Consider the following 21,809-nt stretch of genomic DNA (forward strand, 5'->3'; position numbering starts at 1 on the left):
GTTACATGGCATTGTTTTGCAAGAAGCTAGTGATAATTTAGGACTTGAATCTTGATTTGAAGCTTTCGTGACTGCAGCTTTCAATGGAAGTCGATTGTGCATTGTTCTCGTGGACTGCCTCGTGACATGGTCAGCAGCGAGACGCAAGGGCGCAGAGAGCGACGCTAAATGATGAAAACTCGGCCAGAAACACCAATAATATAATTGCCCTCTTTGTGTCGTCGTTTTGTTTGGGGGGGGGGGGGGAACCGTCGACCCTCTGAGATTGCTTTTCGAGTAGAGTTGCGCTTTGGGTTATGTTAGAAAACAGTAATTCGAGAGAAAGAAAAAAAACCTTCACGTGGCTGGAATGAATTTGAGCCACCTGGCTACGTGTGATGTTGTCCAACGGACTTGAAGTAACCGGCCGACCTGGGTTGACGTCGTGGGACCTGTGTCCAGGGTCAACTGCAGGAAGGGCCCAGCTGTTTGACCGACGACGTATTTTTTTCGGCCTCGTTACAATGACGTCTCTAATCCGATAATATCAGCCATGTGTGTCGTGTCATTGTTTCCAGCGCCAGGCGAGCTGTTAAATACACCACACACCGCTTATGCGTGCATGTTTTATAGAGTGGAGTAATGCACAGCAGAAATCTTCAAGCGTTCTGGAAGGCACATCCTTATTGACCGTGAATAAATCTCTACACAGGGCCAGAATAGGCACAGTGTGGTCTGCTCTTGAAAATAAGAGGATATGATACGGCTTGCATAACGCACAAAGATTCCCACGTTTATCCTTCTGAACCGTGGGGCAAGCGAGCAATTACTAAAACTGACACTGCACCCACAGACACACCCAGACAACCAGTAAAAAGACCCACACACGTCCAACAACAACGGCCACCATTCACCACTAATTGGCGGGAACGTCCCCATGGCGTTTGTGCCAGGCTAGGTGCACTTTGAGGCTACATTAAGTTTTTAAGACTTGCTGGCAGGAGGTGACGGGACCGAACCAGGTGCCGTGGGTTTCCTGACTGAAATGACTGGCAGATGTACCACTACCTGTGCCTCCTATTGTGCCAACTTGGTCTATTTTAGCTGAGTGGCGCTCGGCTTGTTGTTGTGAGCGTCACTCCTCTGGAGGATGACAGCCTCAAACTGCCCAGTAGCGTCCTTCACGAGCCTCCTCCTCCACAGAGGCAGATCTTGACACACATCATAATGAGAATTTGTATTTGTCCTGGAGGAATCCGATGAGCTGTGAAACTCTTTTTCACAGATGTCCACAATACAAAAAATGATGGTGCAAAATAGAGAAGGTAATCCAGTCGCTAAATTATCTAAGTACAAAATTACACAAGTACATTCATTACTGCCGATTTTTCAGTACTAACTGCAAGATTGAGCAAGGCAGCAAAACAACAACAACAGTCCCAGACAACACCAAGACAATGCACAGTCTCTCAATAAAATTGCACACACACCCTGACCTACTCCCACACAGCAATGGTGCGAGGTGAGCGCGCCTCTCATGGTTCATCGGTGTGCGCGCCGTGCGTTGTGTGCTGCAGCCTTGTGCGACATGCACCCAATGAGGGCTCTCTTCCTGATCCCACGGAACCCGCCGCCCAGGCTCAAATCCAAGAAGTGGTGAGTGCTGCCGATGCTGCCGCTGATGGAGAAAATATTGACAATTGCAAAGCGGCCGAATGCTTCCTTAATGTGCGGAATGTCTCGTCAGCCAGGAATCGATTGTTCTCCCTTCACAATTCTAAGGACATTTTATGGGGGGTGGTTTCATTTGTCTATAAAACTAGAAAAAATAATGTTTTTACTATAAACGATTAAATACATTTTTTTATTTTACCAGGCAAGGCCCACTGAGCTATATAGCTATTTTTCAGAAGCGACCTGGCTATAACAAGCGATAACCCAATGAAGTGCCTTATGTTGAAATTTATAGCAGCCAAAGGTTCTAAACGAATGTTTCTAAATGTGGAGGGAAAACCCAGAGAACCTCATGAAAAATCTACGCGGCCACCGGAAGAGCATTCAATCTCCAAATGTACAGGCGTCAGGGGTCTGGATTGAACCCACGAGCTTTTGCATACTAGGCGAGGTAGTTAACACCTCGCTACCGTGGCCCCCTCGTCAGGTTACGTTGGTTTGACACTGATGGTTGGGTGGAGTTGATTTAGCTGGGGTGGTTTCTTGACCAGTTGGGTTGTTTTTTTTGTAGCTTTTGGTGGAGCTGCTCTGTTTGTGCCGGCATGTTAAAGCTATTGGTTGAGCTGGGCTGGTTGAATTGCACCTTGCAGTGTGTTGCATTCATTGTCTGGAGTTGGGTCTGGTCCAGTTGGTGGTTGAGGCCATTGGTTGGCTTAGCTCGGGTTCTTGTCGAGCTAACTTGGGTTGGCTCGGGTTGCTTCTCTGCCTCGGTCCTTCGTGCTGAACCTGGGCTCCGCCCCGACTCGCGCAGGTCCAAGCGCTTCTTGAGTTTTGCGGAGAGCTGCCTGGTGAAGAACTACCTGCAGCGCCTGCCAACCGAGCAGCTGCTAAAGCACCCCTTCATCCGCGAGCAGCCCAACGAGCGGCAGGTCCGCATCCAGCTCAAGGACCACATCGACCGCACGCGCAAGAAGCGCGGGGAGAAAGGTGCGTCCCACGGCGGCGTGAGCCAGTCGCACAAAGCAACACGCGCAGATGCACGCGACTGGTAGCTCGGAGGTCAAAGCGCCGAGCTGGAATCCTGGGGGTTGAGATCCTGTATTTTAATACAGGCAGCAGCCGCCTGTGATTGAACCGGATACTCTGTGTAGATGATCTCAGCCCGGCCACCGCTAACTTCACAAATAAACCACCAGTTGATTTGGATGAATTCCAGCTCGAATAATTTGGGTGCGTTTTGGATAAATTCCAGCTCCAAAAATTAAATGTGGGTTTAGCTATAAAGTGACGAACATTATTGTCATTTGGTGGAATGGACGGGAAAGTGCTGCCCCCTATTGTGTAGACCAGAGGTCGCTTGATGAGGTCTCTTAGGAAACTGGCATCCGCTTCCGTGGGTTGTTCTCTCACACGAAGGATTGGCACTGCTCTGCGGGAGATACGAATGGATTCTTTATCGTATAGCATATGTACTTTTGTACCTTCTTGTTTCTTTCGGTAAAGTCACGCCCGACCTTATGGAAGAGGTACGTAGACGACACTTTTGTCATCTGGCCACATGGCCGGCCTGCTCTAGACCAATTTCTCGACCACATCAATTCCATACACCCAGCCATCAGATTCACCATGGAAGTCGAAAATGATGGCAAGCTACCCTTTTTTGGATGTCCTAATCAAAAGGAGACCTGATGGTTCAATGAGCCACTCTGTCTACAGGAAAGCCACCCACACGGATGCTTATCTAAAACCGGATTCCCACCACCATCCATCCCAGAAGAATTCCCTCATCAAGACTCTATATCATAGAGCCCAATGCATCTCCGACCATGAACACATTTCCAGTGAACTCAAACACGTACGCCAAGCTCTTAAGGCAAATGGTTACTCCGACTATACAATCCGCAAAGCCATCACTCCAACCATCAAGAAGGATCCTGTTGAGGAGCCTTTCAAGACCATCACCTTACCCTACATTGCTGGGGTCACAAAAAAGATCTCCAAAATCCTGATTAAACACAAGATCCAGGTCCGATTCAACACAGTACATAAAATCCGTGATCTGGTACCGTCTGTAAAAGATGTGGTTCCAGACATACAGTACCCTGGCGTCTACAAACTAAGTTGCCTCTGTGGTAGCAGTTACATTGGGGAAACCAAACGACATGTCTCGGACCGCATCCGTGAACATAAAGCTGACCTGAAACACGGTAGGACAAACACCTCAGCCGTGGCAGATCACTGTTACAACTCAGTGGGCTCACATGATATTGACTTCTCCAAGACAGAGGTTCTCTGCAAGCCATCTGGCTATCATGAGAGATTCGTTCATGAGGCGATCCACATATACAAACACAGAGACAATTTTAACCGAGAAGATGGATTCTGGCTCAGCAATCATTGGAAGGACGTAATAAACCATTTCGACACACATTAGGGTGTGTAGAATAATACATAGTGTTATATTAAATGTATAAGATATAGGTTGGTTTACAGCAATACAGTATATAATTTAATGTTGGGTTTATCTATGGCAGTATATAGTACGGTATATGCTCGTGTGATGTAAGAGAATAAGGTCTAGATGGAAGCATATTATAGAATTTTTACGAGGTAGAATGGTAATGTATTACTTGCTGTTAGTAACTCAGCTTATTATAGAGTATAGTAAGTATACTGATGGTGCGATGCAGTTTATACTTTAGTTTTTTATGTAGTTTATACTTTAGTTTTCTACGTGGTTGTTGAGTAACTGCAGCTACATATCATTAACATTCCTTCCCTTTGTTACTGCTAATCCCTGCACCCCCCTTGGTTGCTGCTGATCCTGCATAATGCATGGGCATAATATGACTTTGACACCCCCCCGCCCAACGCCTACGCATTTTCCATGAATATGCTAAATTCCTCTTCACATGCACATTCTTTTTGTTAAGGCGCTCTTCAACCCCCAATGCAGCTTATATATAAGCTCCTAGTTTGGTAGTGTCTCATTCTTCACCTGAAGACGGCTGCTTGCGTTGTAGCCGAAACGTCAAAATTTCTACGTGACTTTACCGAAAGAAACAAGAAGATGAATCCCTGCAGTCACGAAAGCTTTAAATCGTACTTTTGTACGTTGAACGTATTTCGCACCATACGTAGCCAACCATGCATGCTAATCGGAGATGCGAGGGAAGGACAACAAACTAAACACAAAGCAGTTCGAAAGAAATTAGTTTTCAATCTAGGTGATGTAAAAGTGCATAGGTCTAGTAGTGGCTTCCTAATATTGGATGGAAGAGCGTTCCAGACAGTCACAGAAGCGCATCCGAAAGTGCGCAATGCAGTGACAGTCTTTGTTCGATGGCCAGCCAAATGAGGATGACCGGAGTACACGTTTTGGTATATGCTCCTTGATGCGTAACACCGATAGGTCAAATATTACACATTTAGGTTGATGAAGACTTATACCCTTTACCCTTGTGTTTATAAAAACACGTGCCGCTGTATACCACAAAATTGTTGTCGTGAATGTTTTGTGTTCTCAGCCATGAAACTTCAACTCCAGACTGGCATGACCAAAACAATAATTGAGTGCACGTCTCTGCTTTTTTGTTGTCGTGGTGTCTCGACAGACGAGACGGAGTACGAGTACAGTGGGAGCGAGGAGGAGGACGAGGAGGCGCAGAATCAGGAAGGAGAGCCGAGGTGAGTGGTCCGCGACGCCTGCTGCTGGATATTCGGAGTTTGCGTGTCTCTCTCCCCGTGGTCACGTTGATTTTTCTCCGAATCTTCCGTTTTTTCCCTCCACATTTAGAATCGTGGGTTTCGAGTATTTGGCTGCTATAAATGTCCACGTAATTAGCCACTTCGTTGAGCTATCATTTGTGATTGCCAGGTCTCCTCTGAAAAAGATCTGCACAGCAGAAATGTGTTTAGTGAACGTGTGCTCGTTAACTTGTCATTGCGCGCGTTGTGCCAGCTCGATCGTGAACGTCGCCGGCGAGTCGACGCTGCGGCGCGACTTCCTGCGCCTGCAGCAGCGCGGCGACGGGCGAGAGGCAGCCGAGGTGCAGCGCCGGCAGCTGGAGATGCTGGCGCGGCAGCAGCAAAGCGAGAACGACGGCCGCAAGCAGCACCTGCTGGCCGAGCGCCAGAAGCGCATCGAGTACCAGCGGCAGCAGCGGCGGCAGATGGAGGAGGTGAGGTCGTGGTGGCTCGAAGATGTTGACTCTCCTCGCGTGGGTATTCAGGAGGAGGTCGTGGGTTCGATCCCGACCCTGACGCCTGCTGTATGTTTGGAGTTTACGTGTCTCTTCTCCCCGTAGTCGCGTGGATTTTTCTCTGGTTCCACCGGTTTTTCCCTCCATTTAGAATCGATGTCACACGTTTAGATAATTTGCCTGCTTTAAATTCCATCATAATAAGCCACTATTTTCAGGTTTCATTTGTGGCCAGGTCGCTTCTGAAAAAGAGCTGTATAGCTCAGTGGACCATACCTGGTAAAATAAAAGTGGAAAAAGGAAATTGTTACATTGTATCTCGCCTCGAGGTGTGCGACAGTGATTAAGATGTCAATATTGGAATCCAGGTCATGTTTTTATCTAGTGATAGTTCAGGATGTCTGTGTTTACAAAAAAATACAATCCATGACCCCTGACCCCCACTGGTTCACGTACGTTTGGCCAGGTCGGAGGCAGTCAACTCGGTAGGCAAACTAGTCGAGGTGCAGGATCTGCCTCTATTAGTAGGCCTCGTCTACTGTTTAAGACTCTGTCCTCCAGAGTAGAATTGCTTGGTAAGATATCGGTAATGACCAAGATAAAAAAAAAAGTTCAACAAGGAAGACCCTCCCACTCGAAAGCGTGCGTGTGGGGAGCGTGGATCTGATCAGCAGCTCGCCATATACAAAGCCAATGCCAACCACTGCTCCGTGATGGAGACGGGGTCCTAGCATCGGCTGAGTTTTTAAATTACCTCGGCAATGTGCCCCAGCTTGACCGCTCCGCTGATCACGCCGCTGCCGCCGTCGCCGTGTCCCTCGCAGAAGCAGAAGCGGTCACGCGAGCAGTCCCGGCTGCAGGAGAAGGAGCTGCGGAGACGGAACCCGGAACCGGGTTTGGAACACGGCCAGCAGCAGCAGCAGCAGGAGCAGCAGCAGCAGCAGCGGTTGCGCGCGGATGCGGAGGAGGAGCGGCGGCGGCAGGCGGAGCGCGAGCAGCAGGTGCCCGCCCCTTGGCCATGTGCGCGAGTCTCGACGGGCGAGCCACCTCGGAAGGCTCCCTTGTTTGTCGTTTCCCAGAGGATCTTTGGTATTTGTGAATGTGGGTGGGTTTGTGTGTATACTTGTCTTGAACATGGCCTACGAATAATGATGATATTAAACCGAGCAGCATTGTAACTATTTAAAAGTAAAAAGTAAATCAATGTTTTATTTTACCAGGTGAGGTCCCCTGAGCTTTTATAGCTCTTTTTCAGAAGTGACCTGGCTATCACAAATGATAGCTCAACACAAAGTGGCTTATCACGTGGAAATTTATAGCAGCCAAATACTCTAAATGCATGTTTCTAAATGTGGAGGGAAAAACCGGAGGACCCGGAGACAAATCCAGTGACTACGGGGTGAGAGACACGCAAACTCCAAATTTCCAGGCTTCAGGGTCGGGATCAAACCCACGACCTCCTGCATACCAGGAGAGGCAATTAACATCTCCTCGCCACCGCAGAGCCACCACGCCACTTCGGTCATCCTCGGTATAAAAAAAAATGAAAACGTGTGTAAAGTAAAGTGATCTCAGGTGGGCTGTGAGGCCTGTAGCGTTGAATCGAGTGAGTCGGCGAGTGAGTGAGCCGTTGACCGTGTGTCGCTGCTGTGATCGCCTCTGTGTCGACCCTCAGGATCACATCCGACAGCAGTTAGAGGAGGAGCACAGGCAGTTAGAGATGCTACAGCAGCAGCTGCTCCAGGAACAGGCTTTGCTTTTGGTAACGGTGGTCGGATCTATCCAGCGCCTCCTACCTACCACTTCACTGCTTTCCTTCAATTTCTTCCTGACTTCCGCAAACAAAAAGTCCATAAAATATTTTTTGTTGAAATGGCCAAGTGCTGTGTGCAAAATTATGTTTATGGCAGCATCACAATACCCAAGTGCTGTTCAGAAGGCTCCTATATTTTCTCCTTTTTTGTGACCATTTGCAATTGGCAAGCTCTGAATCGTAAAAAAAAATATTTTATTGGCATTTTTAAAGCATATACGTTGCTCCTTTTTTCCATGTAACTCCAATTAACTTTCCATTCTTCTCCACACCTCGCCTGCCCATTAGCTCGTTTGTATGGTTTTCTTTTATTCACAATTATAAACGTCTGATATTAACTTGCGCATCTCATGCCCTTACAAACCCAGCCTTGGGGCGCATCTTTGTGATATTGGCATTTCCCCCCCACCACCGTCCTCTTGGTGTGTGAGCATAAATCATCGCAGGGGGTGGAAATGTCAATAAGAAAAAGAGCATGGGGACCCATCTTTGTTTTTGGTCGTCGTTGCCAGCATCCACGGATGTCCTCTTAACCGCTACGTTAGCGTTTATCAAGCAGAGTCAGAATTCGAAAAAGAATCCTACTCTTTTATGTATACCAGAGGAATACGATGAACTATGGAGCTCTTTTTCACAGATGTCTAGTAGGGGCAGGTCAGAAAGTTACACGAACGTGTGATGGAGAGAAGTCTTTAGGGAGTGGGCACTAAATGTCTGCGCCAGCCGCCTAACTTCACCCCGCCCACTACCCACAATCCCTCGGCGGTCATCTCCGCATCGAGCGTGGTGCAGCAGAGGCTTGAGCCACCATCGCAGCTCGGGCAAATTAAATTTATAAACTTGGAAAAAGTTGGAGAATGTTGTTGACAAACATTCATCTGGAGTTGTATGGTAACCTTGATCTCTCCTTTCCCTCTCTTTCATGGCCATTTTTTTATTTTTCTTCTTAATCAACTTTACTGACAAGCAAACGTGGAATTACATCATAACCATTCAGGATGCACGAGAGTAAATGTGTACACTTCAAAATATATAACGAGATTATAAAATACACATTTAACCTCATTTAAAAAATGGCAACGCCTTTCTTATCGGGTGGTGTTCACAATGCACTCCACTTGAACGCAACGTCAACCAGCACCATGAACATGCGGCATCCTTTACTAAATAAATAACAGCGGCGATGGGGCCCAAGCGTGCACGCAGGCGCCGCTGCTCTTGTGGCACTGACCTGCAGGGGTGGGACACCCATTCACTGCCGTAACTGCCTGGGGACCGGCCACGAAATGGACGCTTGTCCTCATTGCCTCCGCCGTGTTTCACGGAGCGAGAGGTGAACCAGACTACGTTCACCTGGCAACGATGCGAAGCCGCTTCTGCTTCCGCCATCGTTAGAGGCGCAGAAGTGACCGGCGGCAAGACACGGCCCGTCTTGGAAGAGCCCATTGAAAGCGCAAGACCCGGGTCCTGGCGCCCTCCTGCAGTACGGCAGGCAACGTCTGCCAGTCCGCGAACTTGTGGCCGGCGGGGTTGTGGCTGCAGTCGTAGCAGCAGCGAAAGGACACTGCCGCTCCGTCTGCTTGTAAGCACGCGGAACTCGGAGCGGATGTATCCTCTCGTCGTGCGGCCCGCAGTTTTGAATGTTGGTAACGCCAGCCTCGCCCGGCCGCAGTCAGAGATGCGCCCACACGGGCCGGCCCGTACCAGAAGAGCGCCTGCTGTTGCTCGCCCAGCCACCACCCAAACACCAACGGGCGTGCGTTCGGGCGCATGCAGTCTGTCACCGGAGCACCGTGCAGTTTGCGAGCTCCTCGCAGCGATGATGACGGGGCCTTCCCACCTCACCAGCCGATCTCCTCCCGCAACCGTGCTGACGCTCCCCCAAGGGACGCCGGTGCCCTTCGGGCCGTGCCATCCACTCCTCCACGTGCGCGCCTCCCGAAGTGACCTTCCCGGGTCCGCCTTGTCCATCACGGCGCTCGCAAGCGCAGAAGAAGTCTCCCAACGGGAACGGCCAAGCGCCCGCGCTACTTGAAGTTTCCACCTTCCGAGGGTTCGTCGTCCGTGACGAGCGTGGTGACCCGTGGCCATTGGATATGGTTCGGCGGGGCGCAGCTACGCGCGTTGATGGACCGGGCTGTGTACAGTAGGAGCTGCACCAGGTTTGCGTGCCCGGGTCGCAAGAGATGCAGGGCACAACCTTGGGGTTCGTCGTCTTGATTCGTCCCCTGGGCTCGGAGGTGTCCTCGGGAGAAGTCCGAGCAAGACGCTGGGAGCTTCCCCCGGGACATTCTACCCCTGGCTCGCGTTCCCAGAGCGGGAGCCACTGGTGGTTCCATAGAGCGACCTTCACCACTAAAGGGACAGGTCCCTCTCCAGTACTCCTCACTTCCCCTCCTGGAGTCATTCCTTAGTCGGATCACGAGCAAATGGGCCGAGCCATCCAGCTGGATCAACCGCATGAACAGGGCGCCTCAATGCTTACGCCCTCGAGCATGCGCACGTCTGGTTGTTGTATAGCCGGGGTCTTTCTGCCGCACTCGTCTGACGTGACACCACCGTGCTCGTTGTGCCAAGGTGTTTTTGTGCTTCTCTGCTTCTTGCAATCGCACCAGGCGGTTGTCTGTGTCGAGTTACTTCTCCTTTCAGGCCTGTTCCCAGGTACCAGTCCCCCTTTTTCACCTCCCTCCCTCTCTCCACTTAAATATTTCGTGCTTCATAGAGAGGTCTGGTTCTGTTGAGAACTTGCATTACCATTGTGATCTGGCTGTGCTAGAAAGTATTGAGGGATTGTGGGTAGTGGGCGGGGCGAGTCAGGTGTCAGGCCGCGGGTACTTGGTGCAGGGACTTAGTGCGGGCACTCCCCACAAGATTTCTCTCCATTCTGATCCTGCAGGATCGTTCTAATGTAACAGTTAAGAAGACATCTGTGGATACTGGCAACGACTCCCAAAACGTTTCTTACCGAGGTACAAAACCTCCCTTTCGTGCAGAAGTGACGATGGCTGGACAGACAGGAGGCAACTGAAATCTTGTCACCGGCCACGCGACCTGTTCACCAGGGCACCAACCCTGCGGTTTGTTTTTGAGAGGTGGCAGCTGTGAGCCACTTCTTGCCCCCGATAGCAATCGCCGCTCGCTTGCGCTTTCCAACGGCGAGCCTTACGCCGGCCGCTTCCACCGAGTAACGGCGCCGAGGGCTGTTTGTCCCCCGCCCCCTCTGTGTTTGTCTTGGCTGCACCGGCAGCGGGAGCACAAGCGCAAGCAGACGGACGAGCCCCCCGAGCTTGAGCAGGAGGAGCGCCAGGCCCAGTTGCTGCAGCAGCAACTCAAACAGGAACAGCGCTATCTACTGTCCCTGCAGAAGCAGCAGCAAGCAGAGCAGCAGCAGCAGCAGCAGCAGCGCGTTGCCGCTGCCCCCGGGCCCGACAGGCAGAGGCAGCAGGCGGCGGCGGCGGCGGTGCAGTACCACTACCTGGAGGGGAAGAGCTGCCCTGACAAGCCGGCATGGGCCAAGCAGGTCGGCAGAGCGCACGCGCGGTTACACTGTGCATGTCACATTTCACTTCTGCCCTTCCCCCCCCCCCCCCAGAGATTTTGAATGAATTATCCTGTTTCCGCGTCACAATTCGGTTCAATAATTATTTTTTGTTTACGTCCGATTGGTACTATGTTGTCTGCTCTATTAACCCAAGTACAACCGAGCAAAATTGGCATGTCATAATTAATCGATTCTCACATTGCGATTCGTGCGTCGCGAGCGTAAGAATCGATGAGTTGCGACACGGCTAGTTTGGAAACCTCAGCCCTTAACGCCACCCGTGGGCTAGTTTCTGTGCCCGTCTCCCCCCCGCCCCCCGCCGTGCCCTTTCCCCGCCACCCCCCCTGCTTAAACCGTCGCCCCTCTGTCGTCATTTGTGTTTCCGCTCAGAGTCCAGACGTGCCGCCGCAGGCAAGGCCAAGTCAGGTATCACCGAAACAAAGGACGGGCAAACGCGCAGCACTCAGATCTTTAACCCCCTTAACTGTCCGGCATGCACTAATGGCCACAACAGTCACATGACGCCCTTAACGGACGGCCTCACGCGCACTGCTGCAGCTTTAACGGTCACATACAACAGCCCCCCCACTCCCCCCCCCCCCCCCCCCATGCACGCCGGAGGGCTCGATTGACGCGCACGTGCAATTTGTCTGCACCGTGTGTCTGTGCGTGTGTCCGCGTTAAAGCATGCGCAACGGTATACTTGCTTGTGTGTGTGTGTTAAGGCCCGTGATGCACTGGGGCAGTTTTACGGCAGTTGCATTCTTCACCACTGCCAATGCATTCATAGAGATCAGCTTAGGCAACCTGGGTACAGCAATGACAATTATTTACGCGATCGAACCCGAAAATTCTATATTATGGATGCTCTTCGTCTCGAAAACCTTCGTGTTAAACTGAATGCCAATTCGTGACAGAAGTTCTCGCTCGCCACTGAAAACCCAATTTGTTGCGAAATAGTTTTCAGTAGTGCCTGATCTGCAGAGCACACAACTTTAGGTAGTCATGTGACCTCTGCTGTTTTATTGGAAGTAATCATCCTAGCTGACCATTTGGGGGGAGGCATGAGTTAGATTTGTTCAGGTTTTCAGCAACTTCTTTTTATTTTTCGCAATAGGAAATGGTATGGCGGTGCTTCTCAGCGACGATTGCCATAAACCTACCCTAGTGTCACGGTTTACGAGCGTTCTGTGCGGTCGAGCAGGATATCTCTACTTCAGTATCGCGAGGGCTGGAGTTGAGATGCACTGCAGTCTTGGTGGGAATGGCTCGTAGGTTTAGTCTGTAGATTTTGAAAGGAAGATGCAACCGAAAGACAAACGGCTCTTACAAATGCGTAGCTGGCCTGCATGTGTCCCAGGCTGTCCGACACGAGGTTTTTACGCTTCCTCTACTGAGAATAAAGACTTCAACAATAGCCTTGTCATGTCACTGCATCGAAGAAGTGTTTTTATAAAGTTCCATTGATGTCAGAGTGTCGTGACGGCACGCTTGACTGTAACTAATGAAGCTTCGAGCGCTTGTCAGCCCAGGACACGCAGCCTAGGTAGAAACTCACACTGTCAAGAGCTGTTTGTTTGTTTTCAGTGATGTCTTCCTTTAAACAGCATGTTAGTAACAACAGGTTCTTAAAATCTACTTATGTCTCTAGTCTTCTGTGGTGGGTTTCTGTACATATGCACACCACATATATACGTTTTGTATTACGCGTATTAGGGAAATAATACAGCATGCAATACTCATTTTATTGTGTGTGATGATGTAACTCATTATTTGGCATTTAACAAGATTTACAATTAAAGTTGTATTTCGTCGGCTATCGTTTATGCGCTGCAACTTTGAAGGCCCTCTGCCCATGCCACCTCTTACAGCCGCTAACTATCAAAACTAAACGTTTTATTTTACCAGATATGGCCCCACTCTGCAATGTAGCTGTTTTTCAGAAGCCACCTGGCTATCGCAAATGACAGCTCAACGAATTGGCTTATCACGTGTACATTTATAGCAGGCAAATACTCTAAACACACGGGGAGAGAGACACCGCAAACTCCGAATATACAAAAGCCATCGTCAGGGTTGGGATCGAACCCATGACCTCCTGTACACCAGGCGAGGTAGTTAACATCTCCTAGCCACCGTGGCTCCCTCACCGTCTCTCCTGGCACGTGAACTCGTCTCGTCGCTCCCCTGTGGTGGCGGTCGTCCTCCTGTGCGACCGCTCCTTGGGCTTCTATGCCGTCACCAGTCTCGTTCTTCAGACATCGGGGTCCCGTCTGGTGACCCCTCCTGCCCCCCAAGATCCCATTGACCAAACTGTCCGTGTGGTGTCTCCGATTTAGTGCGTTGTTCGTGTTATTTAAGCTCTCTCTCTCTCAGTGCATTGCTAAGCACTCACCTTTCTGTGAATTCTTTAGTGCTTTTCAACTTTCGTTCCATTTAATGTATCAGGGTCTATGCGTCTTGACCCGTACGACATAGCCGGCAGTACGTACCAATTAACTTTCTTCATTCGACACATTGGTATGCTCTATAAAATGTGCTTTCTTTAACCAACCCACACTGAACTGCATGGTGAAGTATGGTCAAACACTGACCATCATGTTGTAAGATACGATCCAAAATTTGTACATTTGATAATGAGAAACGCTTCGTAGGTGGAGGAGGCCACCGATCGGCATATTTAACGATCCAGTGATTCAAGTCGAATTTGTACTCACAGTGCATACTCTTCAGAATTGGTCTCTTGTGGGTTTTGCATGTTACATGAATACGTTACGTTTGAGTGAATGGAATGAACGAGACGGAGCAAACTACTCTCATGAGAGATATTGCCAATGAGACGGACAGAATGATTAAAAACAAACGAGTAACACCTCCATTACCAATGAGAAATGACAAACAAGACGAACACTCCAATTACACACAAGACAAACGTATGAGATGAGCAATACAAACAACACCTTGCTTGCCTAGCAGTCTAGCAGTACAAACACACTGAACAAAACATTTGACAGGGACAATACCAACAAAGGGAGAACAAACAAGAGAATCGAATTGTCCATGCTGCCACCAACGGGTCGCTTAGCTCCTCTTAACAATTAGCATTTAGTTCATCTTAACTAATCGCAGCAATTCCCGTTGAGGTCGTGGACTGTGCTGCAGATGCAGTTATTCCCTCGTTATTCGCGAGAGATGCGTTCTGGAGATGCTCGTGAATAGAAAATTTCCGCGGAAAATGACAATGGCCTACAAATATCATGTGTGCAACGTCTGCAGATGCTTCTAAAGATTCGAGAAATTCTCTGTCATCACTTGCTCTCGCGATGCAGTCGCGTCGAGTCCCAGATGCGATTCGCAGAAAGACAAAATTGCGGATAGCCAAAATCGCGGACAGCCAGCTGGTGAATAATGAGGGAAGACACGAGTGCACATAATGCCAGCACCAAGGCTCTCTCTGCCACCCCCTGCCACCGCACTTCCCCTGCCCAAAACCTCTGAGGATCGCTGTTTTCTCTGCATCTCAGAGCGAGCTGCAGACAGGGTTTTAGCCACAGCTAAGTAAAAAATATATCAATACAAGCACACAAACGTATGGGACAACATTTGAGATGGACAATACAACACTAGGCAGAACAAAGGGGAGAATTTAATCGTAACCCCCGAATTGTGACAATTCTCGAATCTCCTTGGGGTTGAATCCATTACATGCCGAGTTATCGAGTCCCAACTTAAAAGCATTGCGAAACCAGTAGCCGCTGTTACTGCGGCAGTGCACCGGGCCTTGCGGCTACGATACACGTGCCGCTCGGGCGAAGCTGACGGGCGCGTGCGCTGCTCCGCAGGTGGAGGATCGCTCGAAGCAGAACCGCAAGATGCCCGTGGCGGCGGCCGCCGCCGGGGGACAGCGAGCGTCACAGCCGGACGTGTTCGCCGTGGCGGCACCGCAGGGACCAGCGGCGCCGTCCGCCTTCCACAGGGGGGGCCCCGAGTCGCAGGCAAGTCTGCCGCTGGGGGTTGCCCCAAGGTTGCCGCACAGGTGGCGGCGGACAGGGCCGTGTGAACGCATTTGTGGCCGGGTCCCTTCTGAGAAAGGGCTTTATCGCTCAGTGGGCCTTCCTGTTTTGCCACCACCCATGCCCAAAGCCAGACACTTTATTGTTATTCACCTTGGTTTTATTCAGTTAGAGTTTTTAAATGTGTAAAAACGTATTATTTCGTTATACGACTGGTAGTAATCCACATGATGATGTTAAGGTTTGCATTGCCACGTTACCTTGGAAATGTATCAATAGTGCTACAGTATTACATTTCAACCAACATAAAGCAGTATATATAATATATATTTGGAAGCTACTCAAAATATGAAGGCTCAACCTAGCTAAACGTCTGAGATTTGACAGGATCAGGCACATTCTAGGTCGGTGGTTTGGTAAAAAAAAAAAATGTTTTTTGTGTTGTAGTTGTCCTACCCCTGCACCTCCGATTCCCATGGTTGGCTACGTACGGTGAAATAGAAGTTCTACATACAAAAGCAAACGAATGAATTAATATTGCGCACACGCGTGTGACTGGGCTTGCCGATGTGCGCACGCAGCACCAGCAGGTGCAGGTCGCGCACCGCGTGCCGCTGCGGCAGCAGGGCTCTGGCCCCATGGCACGCTCGCAGTCGGTGCCTGAGCAGGACCTGCTGCCGGCCGCCGCGGCCGCCCCGAGCGCTCCCCCCGTGGCCTCACTCGGCAACGGCGCCGCCCCCGCCGTGGCCAGCCCCCGGCATCCCGCCGCTCCCGTGGGCCCCGGAGGCCCGGAACAGTTGCTGGCACGGAGCAGAACCGAGTGGGAGGATCTGACGGCCAAGGTGAGGTCGACGTTGTGGTTTTGAAAAGGCGGCGGGGGACATCCCGAGAGCTGGCTCTCGAGGTCCCGAGGCACCGCGTGCCCAGCGCCGCTGAGATTAATCCTTGAGTTTTGGCAACCATTATTTCACACTGGCTTCTCAACTGTAGCAAGTTGATTGCCGCGGTCTGGTCACCAGTAACTGCACACACAAAAAACTACTTTTGCGCAAATTTCGATTGATTCCTTTTAATTGACTATATTCCAATTCTGAGAATTGGTGTGAATAAGAGGCCTGCTGGATTGACCACCAAACGTAGTTTGCGACATTGACTTCTGGGGGCCCTTCACGTACCCGCATTAATTCGAGGACGCGTTTGTGTTATATTTTTTTTCTTTGTTTGATCGTTTGGCCCTTGTGTCTCTTGTGCCTGCGTCTCGTGCTTCTGGCTTTCAACACGACCCTCAACAGGTGCCGGTGCGAGCCGGACTCGTCTCGCCCAAGCTGGGCCGCAGAAACTCGCCCAGCCACCTCCCGGGGCTTACGCCGCGCCACGCTCGCCAGGCCAGGTGTGGCCGCCATGCTTGCCACCAGGCCGGCAACACACGGAGGGGATGAGGATTTGTCTTGTGAGCAGGAGAGTCCAGAATGTACACATCCGTGTGTTTTGTGTACATCAGGAGAGCAGAACTTTTACTTTACTGAGGGCTAAATAGGTAAAGGGTAAACTTGCAGCCCTGCACTTAAACTAAAACTATCGTACCAGGTAAGGCCCACTATGCTGCATAGCTCTTTTTCAGAAGCAACCTGGCCACAAATGATAGCCGAACAAAGTGACTTACGTGGACATTTATAGCGGCCAAATACTCCCAACGCATATTTCTAAATGTGGAGCGGAAAACCGGAGGACCTGGAGAAAAAGCCACACGACCACAGGGACAACACGTAACCTCTAGATGGCTATGCAGCAGGGTCAGGAGCGAATGCAAGACCTCGTCTATACCAGGCGAGGTGGTTAACATCTTGCCATCACGGTGCCATGGCTGGCAAAAGGGCTTAGAAGGGAGCTCTGTAGCTCTAGAGCATTTTTGGCCAATTGTTTCAGGCTGGACAGACATTTTGGAAGAGGTGGTGTAGCGCACACTTTACTCCACATCACGCTAACTTGCCAATTGACTCTGGTTTACCTGTTCATACTGCATCGAATCGTGTCTCTTGGGAATCGATTTTTTAGTTGGTATATAATGGTTTCACGTGACCTCTGCAGCCACTCGATGTACTTCATTCACAGTTTGTAAATACAAATTTATTCCATAGAATTGTAATGGTTCATTCAATTGCTGGGAGGCAAATGATTGTATACCTACCAAAGACCTCTCCGAACTTGATCACCTCTGTTTCCAAGTTAATCATTACTGCACCCATCTAAGCCACGCGCACACGTACGTATGTGTGCCAACTATGCTATGCCACTGCGCGTGTGCGAATCTGTTACGCGTGTGCTTAGAACTGCGCCTCCTGCGCGTTTTAATTTCAATTCCCGCCGGCTCTTTCGTTTCAGTGCCGGCAGTGCCTTGGAGGCGAGAGCGGCAGGGATCGTGCAGCACCAGCAGCCGCCGCGCAAGTTCAGCAGCGGTGGCTCGTCCAGCTCCGGATCCGGATCGCACTCCGGATCCAGCACGCCGGGATCCCGACCGGGGTCGCAGCCCGGGTCTCAGCCCGGCTCGCAGCCCGGGTCTCGTGAGCGCAACCAGAGCAGAGGTCATTGCCCCAACGACTACCACCCCTCCCCCAACCTCATACTCACCTCCTGGCACCAATCTTCCCTGGCTGTGTGTGACAGCTGATTAATGAATCCACACACGCATCTGATTCATGCTGTGCAGCTGGGTCCTCGGAGTTGCCCTTGAAGGAGACGTTTTGTCTCAATGGATTCTTTAATTTGCAGTCCTCCTTAATCTGCTGTTGGGTGATGATGGCCTTCCCACACCACGTTGGTCATGGAGGTTATTTTGACCTCGCTTGCCTCCACTGATCAATGTGGTTTTTGCAACAGGTGCTTGTCGAGCATATTCTGGGTAAACAACGCAAATATGTTCTTGTTATTATTGAGGATGATGCCAGCTCTGTGGAGTGGTGCCGCAGTGGTCAATGACGCTTATGACGTCGGTGACCATTTGCATCCGAACTGACCCTTCACCAACCCCTCTGAGAGATGGAGTCCAGCAGTAGGATTGACAAAACGTTGTAAGAAAGAAGGCAAGCTCTGTGATGTTCATTATTTTGCGGTCTTTAATGACATTCTCGCTCCACTTTGCAGGTGCTGCCCTTCAGGTTGAAGCGTCGAGCAACCCTGAACCGTTACCGGTTACGCAAGTGGAGCGACCCGAGTTTACGCGACCGATGAGACCGCCGGTAAGCCTGCACCGACAGCACCGCCATTTGTCGTACTAATAAGAATACTTCGCTCCTCTATCATCATTCTAGCCTGTATGCATTGTAAAGAAGAGTGCTGTAATCTTAGCTTAATAGCTCAGTGGGCTTTACCAAGTAAAATACAAGTTTAGTTTTAGTTAATTTTTTAGTGATCTGCTTAACTTTCCTATAGTTTGCATTGTTTGTTTGTAACTTTCTGACCTGCCCCTGCTGGAGAGCTGTGAAAAAAGCTTCGTTGCTCATCTGATTTCTCCAGGATAAATAAAATTTTCTGATTCTGCACTCTGACCTAGGTCGACTCAGTTTTAAAATGAGTGCTTTGTGCAATGTAAACACGAGTACACGTTAGCTTGGACTTGACATTGCCCACACTTATCCCCCTGTGCGCCATGCCAGCTTTCACGGGTGATCGCTAAACGGAACGCAACTTGTCTCAACGGTTTGCGTCGATATTTTTTTGCCTCGTTTTTGTGTCCGTTTTTTTTAACGATTTCTCTCACTTTTCCCGACTCCACGCTTAACCATAAGAGCTATACAAAAGCTATCTCCGAGGTCAGTTCTATCGCGTTTCCCGCACTTGGTTTGCACACCTTTTTAAGACGCACGCCGCGATTGCGTTCGGAGGATTATTGTTGTTGTTGTTGCCGCGGTCGCGATTTTACACCCCGCCGCTGTCTATTTGCGTCGGCACGGAGGCGGTAACAGCGGCTGTGTTATTGCTCTCCTCCTGACGGCGCCACGGGCACACGCGTAGGGCGAGATGATGGTGGTAAGCGCCCTCCCCGCTGCTGCTGCGGCCCTCTTGCGCCTGCTTCCATCGCAGGCCGCTGCTTGCGTCATTCCAGTTTTATTTTCGGTCTGACCGTCTGAAGCATGTCAGCGGTCACATTTCAAATCCCCCCTCCCCCCCCCCCCAAAAAAAAAACTCAATTTGGCCGTATCTAAATGAGTAAATGGTTTTGCTTCTTTAAAAATCGTGATTAACCAGCGAAAAGGTTAGTGAGACATCTTGAAGAGTCATCTGATGGTAAATGGAATGTGACTTCTCCGCTGATGTGTTTGTGTATATGCAGCGTGTTTTCAAGATGCATATATAACCTGTATATGTATCGTCTTATCATGCACGATCAGCATACAATAGCTGTAAATATAGTGTGTAGTTTTTTAGGCATTCAATGATTTATGTCTTGATTTAGAATAGATTTGTGTATTCCCGATACACGTGTCAACTCGTGTGCGGTTGTGAATCGGATGATTTGCAGTTAATTTGAACATTAGATGTACACCAGTGGAGTGAACAAGACATTATGAACGAGGCCAGAAAATTGAGAGACGATAACAGGTTGAAAATAATAGATCTTTGAATGAAACTGGTCACTCCATTCCCACGTTGGTAAGAGGGAGTCGCTTTTGTGCTGGCAAAGCCAGAATGTGGTTTCCTACACCAGGCAACCAGCCTGCAGAAAGTGTTGAAGTCAAATGCTGCACAGTCACTGTTTGGGTCGTGCTTTTCGCCTGCACTGAAATTACCACCACCTCTACCACTCACGAATGAGCTGAAACTGCACCTTGCACAGCATTGAAGGATGGCACCGTTTTGTCAATTCAGCATGAGCTCCGATGCCACAAACTCCTGTGCCCAGGATGTTCTCCCAGTCCCAGCTCGTCCTGTGCCCACCTGGTTACCTTGAGGTGGCCATGTCAGCAAGCTCCTTTCCTCACTGTCAGATTCGAGAGAGTGCCCCCCACCCCCCACCTCGGCACCGCAGAAGCAGTAGTGAACGGAGCGCGTTGACGGTGGCCTATCCAAGCTAGTTTTCACATTGGGTGCTAATGCCTCTTTGAAAGACTGGCAGGCACTTGGACTGGGGAAAAAACGGTGATCGTCAAAGGCCCTGGATTTCGGCCCTGGATGCCGGAGTTAAGAAGCTCATTTGCTAAATTAGAGTTTCTCAACTCCAGTCCTTGCACCCCCCCTCCCCCCACGGTAAAGCTTCCTCTCAATGCTGCATGCAATGTGCAGTGAAACTAACTTTGCAACATGAATAGAAAATATTGCTATTCACAAAAATGTGGAACCATGGGACTTGCGTGGTCCGGAGTATGTAAAAACGCTGGGCTGGAGCACCGCAGTGAAGTTCCACCGTGCATGCTTCACGCAACTGACTCCAATGGAGTCGTTTGCACGCGCTAAAACTAAAGTCAAAAAATGCAGGTTAAAATTATGTATTTGCCTGATCAATTCATAGTATGCACGTGCTGTGATTTGTAACCAATTGCTATTGTTGCGTCGGTTGTTGGTTTTTTACGAGTTAATTTAATCCTAAAATGAGTCCATGATTTGTAATTTCACAAGGTCAGCTCTGCTGAAGGACAACATAACTGTAGTGATACCCTCGCAGCTCGCACATCCTTAATAGTGTCCCACCCCCACCTCGCTTGGTGGGAGCTGAGGTGGCTTGACGTCGGCACGACGCAAGAACCCATCGCTGTGGCATTGCCGGTGACATCATTGCGCAGATGTGCAGGGAGCCACAAGCAACTGATTACTCCACAAATTTATAATCCTAAAACGTTGAGGTAGCCAGGTAGCTCAGGTCAGAATTACATGTGTATGTTGAACTTCTTTTGCACGATACGTAGCCAACCGTGCTGATAGGAGGTGCGGGGGAAGGACAACAAACTAAACACAAAGCAGGTCGAAAGAAATTAGTTTTCAAGTTAGATTTGAAAGTGCACAGCTTCAGTGGCTTCCGAATATCAGAAGCTGGCACGAGTTTTGAATCTAGGTAGCACCCCATGCTGAAACTGGGTGTTCAAGTACAGTGAGTCTATGGTCTCAGCCCAATCACCAATGACTACGGAAAAAAGCGCATCAGTACCGCACTTAACGTGACAAAATTCCAGCTCTGAGAATAAAAAAAATAATATTAGTTTGACTGTCGCGTGACCAAGGATTACAATGTAGTTACGGCCCATTCTCTATCTTGATGGATTGTACTTATTTCAGCAAGAAGGGCCCAATGAGATGCTCGGCGCTATTTCATGGGCGTCCTGCGACGGGTACAGATCTTAGTTCCACAAACGTCGTTACATAGGTCACGATACAAAAGAAACAAGTGTCGGTGCATGCCGCGAATGGAACATAATGAGGTGTTACACTTCTCTAAGGAGAGTTGCGAATGGATTCTTTGTCTTGTGACGCGGCATGATGCCGATAGCACAGTTGGGGTAACATTTGGGGAAAAAGACAAAGAAAATAGAATTAAAATCATGCATGCAACTGAATCATTGTTTTAAAAGGACAGGGCCTGGGACTCAATAGATAAT

The 21,809-nt window shown here is 49.7% G+C and overlaps 1 protein-coding gene across 8 annotated transcripts in view; it reads left to right on the forward strand.

Annotated features, from left to right (window-relative positions):
* The window catches only part of LOC133353788 (mitogen-activated protein kinase kinase kinase kinase 4-like), a 127,779-nt gene that overhangs the window by 68,653 nt on the left and 37,317 nt on the right, over positions 1-21,809 (forward strand). For 4 of the 8 annotated variants that reach the window (XM_061570193.1, XM_061570197.1, XM_061570200.1 and 1 more), the window contains 13 exons: positions 1,557-1,635; positions 2,465-2,640; positions 5,268-5,340; positions 5,615-5,834; positions 6,680-6,856; positions 7,531-7,617; positions 10,916-11,188; positions 11,600-11,635; positions 15,052-15,204; positions 15,804-16,064; positions 16,515-16,612; positions 17,605-17,804; positions 18,364-18,458. In XM_061570193.1, the coding sequence (XP_061426177.1) occupies positions 1,557-1,635; positions 2,465-2,640; positions 5,268-5,340; positions 5,615-5,834; positions 6,680-6,856; positions 7,531-7,617; positions 10,916-11,188; positions 11,600-11,635; positions 15,052-15,204; positions 15,804-16,064; positions 16,515-16,612; positions 17,605-17,804; positions 18,364-18,458 (1,928 nt within the window). The remainder of the gene's footprint in view (positions 1-1,556; positions 1,636-2,464; positions 2,641-5,267; positions 5,341-5,614; positions 5,835-6,679; positions 6,857-7,530; positions 7,618-10,915; positions 11,189-11,599; positions 11,636-15,051; positions 15,205-15,803; positions 16,065-16,514; positions 16,613-17,604; positions 17,805-18,363; positions 18,459-21,809) is intronic. The other 4 variants (XM_061570196.1, XM_061570194.1, XM_061570195.1 and 1 more) reach the window with 4 other exon arrangements.

The sequence above is a fragment of the Lethenteron reissneri genome, chromosome 45 (genome assembly GCF_015708825.2).
Source record: "Lethenteron reissneri isolate LAM-NWPU_2019-01 chromosome 45, ASM1570882v1, whole genome shotgun sequence".
Classification (NCBI taxonomy): domain Eukaryota; kingdom Metazoa; phylum Chordata; class Hyperoartia; order Petromyzontiformes; family Petromyzontidae; genus Lethenteron; species Lethenteron reissneri.